Source organism: Scyliorhinus torazame, chromosome 1, assembly GCF_047496885.1.
Source record: "Scyliorhinus torazame isolate Kashiwa2021f chromosome 1, sScyTor2.1, whole genome shotgun sequence".
NCBI classification, from domain to species: Eukaryota; Metazoa; Chordata; class Chondrichthyes; order Carcharhiniformes; family Scyliorhinidae; genus Scyliorhinus; species Scyliorhinus torazame.
The window spans coordinates 93,800,609-93,809,832 of record NC_092707.1 but is presented as its reverse complement, the minus strand read 5'-3'; the positions used below and the strand labels follow the sequence as shown (position 1 = coordinate 93,809,832).

At 44.9% G+C, this 9,224-nt stretch overlaps 1 protein-coding gene across 1 annotated transcript; it reads right to left on the bottom strand.

Annotated features, from left to right (window-relative positions):
* Positions 1-6,878: 6,878 nt before the first annotated feature.
* On the bottom strand, positions 6,879-8,899 carry cldn5a (claudin 5a). The gene has a single exon (XM_072498172.1). The coding sequence runs from the start codon at positions 8,733-8,735 to the stop codon at positions 8,085-8,087; it is 651 nt and encodes a 216-aa protein (XP_072354273.1). The 5' UTR covers positions 8,736-8,899; the 3' UTR covers positions 6,879-8,084.
* Between the last annotated feature and the right edge of the window lie 325 nt (positions 8,900-9,224).

Below are 9,224 nucleotides of genomic sequence, written 5' to 3'. Positions count from 1 at the left end.
AGGTGTGAACGGAATTAGCAGAATCTAAAATGGGTGAAGTCCGGGGAAAAATGGGAGCACAGGTCCCGAAGTGGAAATTAGATTCCTGGCCTGGATTGGGTAGGGATCGTAACTATGAATGCCTGTTGCTTGGTGTAATCCGATTGTCTTCTTCGCGTGTTCATTTGTTACCTCTACACCAAGCTCAGTTTTCCTACATTATACCCTAAAACCAGAATTGTGTAAAAGAAAATGGACAGATATTTCCCCAGTATTTCACGTATTCTATCAAATCATATGCACAACACGTACTTTTCCGGACGTGGTCAGCGTCTTTGAGTCTGACCCCCTTATTCCTCTCATACCTTCATTGAGATTATCTTTCTGTCCCTGAAGGTGGACATTGAAAATCACATCGGTTCTAACTGTAAGGGGCCTAGTTACAACATTATGCTTCCACTACTTGTAAAGGAAAATAAAACTGCAAGCAGACAAAATTTAAACTTCAATTTAGCAAATCATAATACTGACGGTTAATGAAGGGACATATATTCCAAGAGTTCCACTTTGAGGGTAAAGAATACCTCCTTTTTCCTCAATCATTGACTCATGCTGCCACCTCAGGCACGTTGTATATTTAGGCACCTTATATATTTAAACCAACAGGCCAAGGCAAACACTACCGGGTGCTGATTAGAGAGACTCCAGTGGCAAGCGACCATAGATATTTCCAGTGCTAAATTCCTCCTCCCACCATCAGTGTTTTCCAATATTAAATGTGTTATTTTTACTGTCAGCATTACGTTGCCCATCTGTATGTCTTTCTTGTTCAATATTTGGGTTTTCAAGATAATCGCTTCCTTTATTGTTTCAACACAACAGCAACATAGAACATATAGTGCAGAAGGAGGACATTCGGCCCATCGAGTCTGCACCGACCCGCTTAAGCCCTTCACTTAAGTGACATAATGCGGGTGCCGGAAATCTGAAGAAAAAACAGAAACTGTTGAAAATACTCAGCAGGTCTAACAGCATTTGTGATGAGGAAAGTAAAGTTGACGTTTGAGGTCAATGGGAGAACTTTACTGTCCAGCACAATAAGATTAACATTTAAAATATACATATATTGATGCCCCCAATTTAGTCCAAGTTATCAACGCACTCTTTTACTTAGCTGAACCTGTTGGACTTTGCATTTTGTTCCACAATAGGTTATATTGTGCCTGGGTTCAAATTTTATCTTCTCAAAATTATCCCAATTCCAGAAATCAGTATTGTTGAATTTACAGGACTTGTCAATGTTTTAATTTTAATTCCTTAAAAAAAACTTCTTTGATACACAGCATTCGATAGGAATCACATGGGCTGGAGTTTTTTTTAATGCTTATATTCTTGAACCCTTGCGGTAAATGTCCCCACCCTACGTGCTTAAGATAGCAAACCATATCAAATGTATCTTATCAACTCTAATTATAGAAACATATAATTATGTTAGGGTCAAAAGTGCTTCCAATTACTTTTGGAGCTAATTCTCACATATCCGTGTAATCTGTAATGGAAGATAACGAATGTTCCTGGATAGGTTAAGGCGAAGTCTCAAAAGACAAAATCTTAAATCCAGATCATCGCCATTCTCTGGTGTTTGATGTCTGCTGATGTTTTCAAATAATTTGTTCAATTCTTAACGCTACTGGGTCCTTGCTGCATTCCATGAAACTATTTTTATAACAAAGATGTTTTACATTATTATTCGTATGGCTGGGGAAGCAGTTATAGTTTTTTTTTGTTGAAAATCTCTTTATTGGCTTTTCTCATATTTATAAACAGTTGTGTATATACATTACATTTTTCTTGCCCGCGCTAATTTACTTTATTTTACAGAGGTTTGTTTTGTCCTTCATTTAACTAACTCTGTGTACATTTTGTTGCCCTCTGGATCGGTCTATGAGGAAGCAGTTATAGTTTGATGTCGAGTTTAACAATCCATTCAAATGCTTCAGCTGTATTAGTGTGAAGGGTTGTGATGCCACCATGAATGGATCTCTCAGCGCAGAAGCTGAGTGTATAGCCAATGGACTGACCTGGATGGCCACAGTCACAATATGAGCTGTTTCTCGTGTTCCACTAGTGCAGCAAACGGCCACATCCTCCCCTGCCCGTCCTCATGCGGTTGAAGGTTGTTCAAATTTTCCGTGGAAAGTTGAAACTTGGGTCTTCGCCACTCGGGTCAGTTACCAGGTCATGGTTGGTGGTGTTTGCAGTCAGCCAAGAGCTGCGCCATCGAAAGGTGGGGCTGTCGTCAGTTGGTAGAGTGTGGAGTGTGTTCCTGTACAGAATTTCATATATATATGGGGGCGGGTGGTTGTTAAGTCCTGCATCAATGGGAACGTATTGTTAGTTTCAGCCAGTGATTTTCTTTTAGGAGGAATTTTCCTTGTAGGCATCAGGCGGTTCAATGTGTGCTCGCACAAGTCGCCATTCGAGCTATTTTTTGATCCTGCACATTCGATGCGATTCTGCAAACCACGCGCTGCTCTTATTTAACTAAATAAAACATGGAGACTTTTATTGAGCCCAAAGCGTTACGTTTCCAGTTCCTGGTTTCCCTATGCACTCTCGGGAAATGTACACTCATTAAGATTTTATAAATAGTTTTACATCGTTGATATTTAACATTAGACATTATGTTCTGAGTTTTTCTGTGATTGCTCGGACTTGCTGAACAAAGAGTTACACGAGCAACAAATTTAAGATGATCAATGTGGCTCACTTATTCTTGCTAGAGGCTACATATATTCATTCACCAGGACCTGTCCTCTGTCGACAAAAGGAGCATATACAGGCATTCTGTCTGAATTAAACAAAAAGCATGGGGGGATAGTTTCCCAATGAACTAGCTTTTGTGACGTCACAACCAATTGAAGTCAATTTGCCAACCAATCAGCACCTTTTCTCATGCAGTAGAAATTGTTTCTCGTTTTGAAATTTGGAATTCTTGTCTATTCTGATTAGTACAAGATAACAAGCTTCGGCTGCATGTCTCGTTTTTCAGCAGCCCTCAAGAAAATACTTACAATAACCAGAATTTCACTGCTGCCACAATGGAATTTGGATTTTCACAATTTAACGGGATTGTAATTCCAATATAATTCAACTCTGATAGTCGGATTGTGCCTCGTTAATAAAATTAAAGGAACGTGCTTGTAATCCAAATAAATCAATAAATTATGATACCATTTTGGTTTTAATTTCTTAAGAAAAAGTAGTCCTCGCAAACTAAATCTTTGTAATATCCCTACAATTGTTTTTTTTAGAAGTGCATTTCACTGAGCAAACTCCTACAGCTTCTGGCAGCAGAAAAGGGACTGAATCTTCCACATTTCTTTATTCCATTATATTTAGTGCATTTTCTCTCAATGTCAATTTAAAATGTCTTATCATTGCTACTTAACCACATTTGGGAAAACAGTCAATAATAACCAAAACATACTCGTTACCCTTATAAGACCTTTGAAAGAGATCAATTTACAACTTTTCCATGGGCCATGAATGCAGAGATATGGCTAGAGGATATATTACTTTAGCCCAGTAGCAAACTGGGCACATATACTGCTCAAGAGTAATCAATTACTTTGAAGTGATCTTATTGTTATATTAGTAAACACCACAGCCAATTTTCTCACAGTAAGATCCTATAAACAGCAACGGAATGAACCATCGTTTCATCTATTTTTCGTGGTGGTTGTTTGAAGGATAACTTCAAATGGGCAGCACGGTAGCATAGTGGTTAGCACAATTGCTTCACAGCTCCAGGGTCCCAGGTTCGATTCCCGGCTGGATCACTGTCTGTGCGGAGTCTGCAGGTTCTCCCCGTGTGTGCGTGGGTTTCCTCCGGGTGCTCCGGTTTCCTCCCACAGTTCAAAGATGTGCAGGTTAGGTGGATCGGCCATGATAAATTACCCTTAGTGTCCAAAATTGCCCTCAGTGTTGGTTGAGTGGGGTTACTGGGTTATGGGGATAGGGTGTTGTGGGCTTGGGTAGGGTGCTCTTTCCAAGAGCCGGTGCAGACTCGATGGGCCGAATGGCCTCCTACTGCACTGTAAATTCTATGAATTGCTGTCTCGAAACGTGGTAGAATTGCTCCATTCTTCCAAGGGTGCGGTGGGATTTGTAAATCCAGAGTAAACAGAGGGAGGTTTCAGTTTAATGTTTCATCAAAAAACAGCAACTCTGACAATACTGCACTCACCTGGTCATTCCGTGACTGGTGTTGGTTTTAAACAATACGAAAGGAAAGCTCCTCTCTCTGGACATAGATATTGTTAAAATTGCATTATGTCTCGCCCAGTCCACATCACAAAGCCATTGGGCAGGTAACAGTTGAAGGAAATTACTGGCGCTCAGCAGTTTCACGACAAATTCAGCAGGCAGGCTCCGGAATAGCAATGATTTTTTTAATGTAGATAATTGTGAGATGATACACCATAGCACAGAAGACATCGAACCTGTACATAGTCAATCAGCATCCATAAGCAGAAGTGCAAACGATGAAGGGTGAGGGTTGCTAAAAGTCGCTAAAATGATCCAGGCAGTGTGAAGGTGTTAGCAGTGGGTTTAGTAAAGCGCCGAGATGCATCTCATTGGACAGTTTACAGGTGCAAAGAAGTTGTTTTAAAGATATACAATTCAATAATAAAGCCACAATTACAATGTTATGCTCAATAATTTGAATCCTACCTTCAAAGTGGCATAAATTCATTGGACCAGGATCAAAGTTAGTTAATTAGGTAGGAAGCCTTAAGGGCGAAAGTATGTTTATCGCACCCTTCCCATAGAGATATCAGAAAGTATAGAAGCGCAAATACTTTATATAAAATAAATCAAATGTGCAGCTAAGGAGAGTCGCGTGAGTAGGTTTGGCTCTCTCTAGTCTGGTGGATACTCCAATGGGATTGAGACTTCCTCCAGCAACGCCATTCCGTAATAGTAGCTGGAATTTAAAACAAACCTGCGAGTGAAATCCAGAAACACGCGCCACATCAGAATCCAGCCCCATTAGACAGGGCCGTACGGTTAGAATAATATTCGGGGAGTTTGGCTCAATGACTCTTCCTGGTCAGTGGGCGATTTTCTTTTTTCATGTTTGACTTTCTCCCCTCCAGGCTCCATGTGGAGCTCAAATTAACCGGGTAGAGAGCGTAACGCGGTCGATAGAGAGGAATGCCTTCATGAACCCATGGTGTGCCTGGGTCCAATACGTTCTTGCCCCACCTAGTGCCTTAAATGTCCCATTATTGCCATCTTGCCAATACAACAAGGACAAGTTGGGTGGAGGCTGAGGGACAATACAAACTGAGGATATGATGACTGAGTAGTTGTTCCCGTTAGTTCTAGGTTGATATTGTAGTACATTCTGGGGATGGTGCAATGAATCTTTCTTTGAGGCTGGGTTTGCCTTGTGAGGCGCTTGGCTCGGAGAGATTGAAAGTGCACTTGCTTCCCAAGGCGGGTCTGCAGTACATTCTCGGCCAAACGGATTCCTTTGTGACATATGGAGCTTATTTTGTTAATGTTAAGTCACTTAAAGTCTAAATAATTTGGGGCGGTGGTTTAAAATGTGCGAAAAGGGATTGGCACTTTTTTTTCTCGTTCTACTGAGTTCAATGAAGACGAAAATTGAGCGTTGCGGATATGTCCCGATTTACACAATGGCCCGTAGCTAATATTAACCCGAGTGCTGAGTGTGAAATTGAATTGTTTATTTGCCCAAAAGCTGGGAGAAGCGCATAGTGCATAAATAAGACAGAATATTTCCGAGGCAGCTCGCTGAGTGCTTTGTGCTACTCGAGGCCCCAATTCTGACAGGTGGCGGGGGTTTAGCCAGGGGCTGTTTGATGTGAAACCTCTTGTGCAGTGAAGCACTCAGAATATGGGGCCCAACAAATAGTCGCAGGTTTCCTAGTTACCAGCAGCATCTCCGGTAACCAAGGCGACCGTTCGCCCTCTCGCCAGCAATCCCGCCCTGAGAAAAATCACGTGGCCGTTTCATTTGGACATTTATTACATTCACAGTCAGACAAGAGACACAAAGACAAAGGTGCCATGGGGGAGGGCATCTGAACAGCAGAATGTGAGTTTTCCTGGAGCCTTCCCAGCCATCAGCTCACAAAAATACCTCGAAATGTTTTCCCACCACTTTATATCACAGTTCAAAAAGCAATCATTATTGCAACCAGTCGGCAGGTCTTAATTCATGTGAGCAACCTCTGGCAATTTGTTATATAAGAAAGTAGAACTGCCTCTGTCGTTAATAGTCGCGATATCATTAATACCCATCCAGCCATCGACATTTATTTCCCTCAATTCTCACTCTCTGGTTATCACAATCCCAATATAAACGCCGTCGATAATGCTGTCTCGACCATATTCACTCTGAACCAAGGCTGTTGGTTTGCCTGTCTCAGTTATTCTCACTCACTCTGAAATTGGTGGCATCCAGAATACATTCGGTATATGAAACACTGAAAACTCGTGGCGCTCAATGAATAACACTGACTACATCAATACTGTTCAGGCATTAATATTCGCCACATCTCCGCCGCTGCCTCCCCCCCCCCCCCCCCCCCCCATTCTCTCTCAATGAATAACACTGACTACATCAATACTGTTCAGGCATTAATATTCGCCACATCTCCGCCGCTGCCTCCCCCCCCCCCCCCATTCTCTCTCAATGAATAACACTGACTACATCAATACTGTTCAGGCATTAATATTCGCCACATCTCCGCCACTACCTCCCCCCCCCCCCCCTCCCCATTCTCTCTCAATGAATAACACTGGCTACATTAATACTGTTCAGGCATTAATACTCGCTACATCTCCGCCACTACCTCCCCCCCCCCCTCCCCATTCTCTCTCAATGAATAACACTGGCTACATTAATACTGTTCAGGCATTAATACTCGCTACATTTCCGCCACTACCTCTCCCCCACCCCCCTCCCTCCCCATTCTCTCTCAATGAATAACACTGACTACATTAGTTCACGCACTAATACTCGCTACATCTCCGCCACTGCCTCCATTCTCTCTGTAATAATCCTGTTAATATTGGGCATCACGGTCACAGGGGGAGCTGCTTACGGCTGGCGCTGTGTTTTCTAATGGACAGATAGGTAACGGATTAATGAATCGTCAGTGGCGCTAGCAGGGAGGGAAGCGAGCTGGGAACTCGCCCGGGGGGAAAAAGATACTCCAATCTGCTGCTCGCTCAGAGACACAGAAGAGAAGCAACAAGTCAAAGAGACGAGTGCTTTCCCGGGGGGCTATCGGGTCAAGCTGTCTGAATATTGAAGTGCGGTCTGAAGTCACAAAGTTAAAAAACAAACACTTTTAACTTGACTAATCTGACAACAGCCAGCACATAAGGCGCATGGTGAACTGACTATCCGCAGAGACCGACTCCTAACCACAAACCTACCTGTACCAAGCACGCTACACTTAGTCCCATTAAACAGTGAAGGGCAGGCTCGAAGTTCTACGTTGCGCAGCATTACGTTCTGAAATAATCTATAAAGTAAAATCAATTGAATAATCTGAGAGCAGTTTTGGGCTAAAGCTGGAGGAACTGGGTTACTTAGCACACATAACAAAAGCTGATCATGGAACCGCGCGCTCTGCCCAAAGCAGACTCCCCGTCTAACCCCAGCACCTCATTCCGCTGGCACAGGGGGAGGTGGGGGCTCCCTGGGACGGTTCACTGAAACAGATGCTCACAGGACTGTCCACTGCAAATCAAACCGAGCAGTGTCCGAGCGATTGTTCAATAGTCTCTTCGTAATCTCGTTTCTTCACCGTCCCAACTCTGTACAGTCTCTCTGGTAGCGCGCTGCCAATTCTCAAAAGGTTAACCCAAAAGCGGTGGAACTGCTGCAGATACACTAGGAACACTCCTGTTTTCCTTTACAATACAAATCCATTATATAAAACAAAGACTGCTTTAAACAAGCAGGAGGAAGAAAACTGGTGGGGGCTCGGGTTCAGCGAATTGCTCGCTCCCCTGTGTCCAATTCTGGTCTCCCCAGACTGTGTGCGGGAGGCCTGATTTCACACGTAATTCCTCTTGTCGTAATCCCCGTTAGCCGATGCTCTCCTCGGGGCAGTGTACTTGACGGCGAAGGACGACTGGTCTTGCTTGGGGGGGCAGGAGCAACAGAGCAGGGAGCCCCCGATGAAGAGGAGCGCACTGGCCGTCCAGCCAATGTAGAGCGCCGCCCCCATCTCTCTCTTCCTGGAGACGGGCACAATCGGGTCGTAGAAGTCGCGCACGATGGTGTTGGCCATCCAGCAGACCGGGATGAGGGCCAGTAAGCCGGCTAAAATGAAGATGGATCCTCCGCTGATGACGATCCGGGCTTTGGTGGTCACCCCCTCAGTACAGTTGGTGCATTGAGCGCCCAGGATGGTGACCAGGAGCCCAATGAGACCCAGAATGGAGCCGATGACAGTCAGCGCTCGGGCGGCTTGCTGATCCTGCCCCAGGGACAGCAGTGAGTTGTAGACTTTGCATTGCATCTGCCCGGTGCTCTGCACCACGCAGTTCATCCACAGCCCTTCCCACACCGTCTGCGCCACCACGATGTTGCTCTCGATGAAAGCCGTCACTTTCCACATGGGCAGCCCGCAAGCCAGCATGACCCCCAGCCAGCCCAGGACACACAGTCCCAGGCCCACAATCTCCAAACCTGCCGAGGGCATCCCGCACGGTGGAAAAGGCTGGCTGTCAGAGAGAGAGAGAGAGAGACGGGGCTGCTCAGTGTTCGCGTCCGTCCGCAGCTTCTCTGCTCACTTTGCCAATGATGTGCATGACTCCGCTCCCCCAGCGTCCCCGCTCCAAACTGAGAAACTGAGGCAACAGGCGACTGGACAATAAAACCCCCAGAGGCGGGCCAGCTCACCAATCGCAGCCAGCCCCGCTCCAAGCCCATTGCACGCAACCCATCCAATGGGAGAAGATGGGGAACAAAAAGTCCACATTATCAAAGAGACTGCAGGGAGGAGGGGGGAGGAGGAGGGGGCTCAGGGCTACAGAAAGGATGCAGCAATGCAGCACCACGTCGCTCAAATGCAGCAGGAAAGGTCCCCATTCTCACCCCCAGTCTCCAAGTCCCAGCTCTATTAAAATTGCTCAGATTGAAAATACTTTAAAAGGCTTTCACACAGCGACAAGTCAGGCAAATCCAGCAA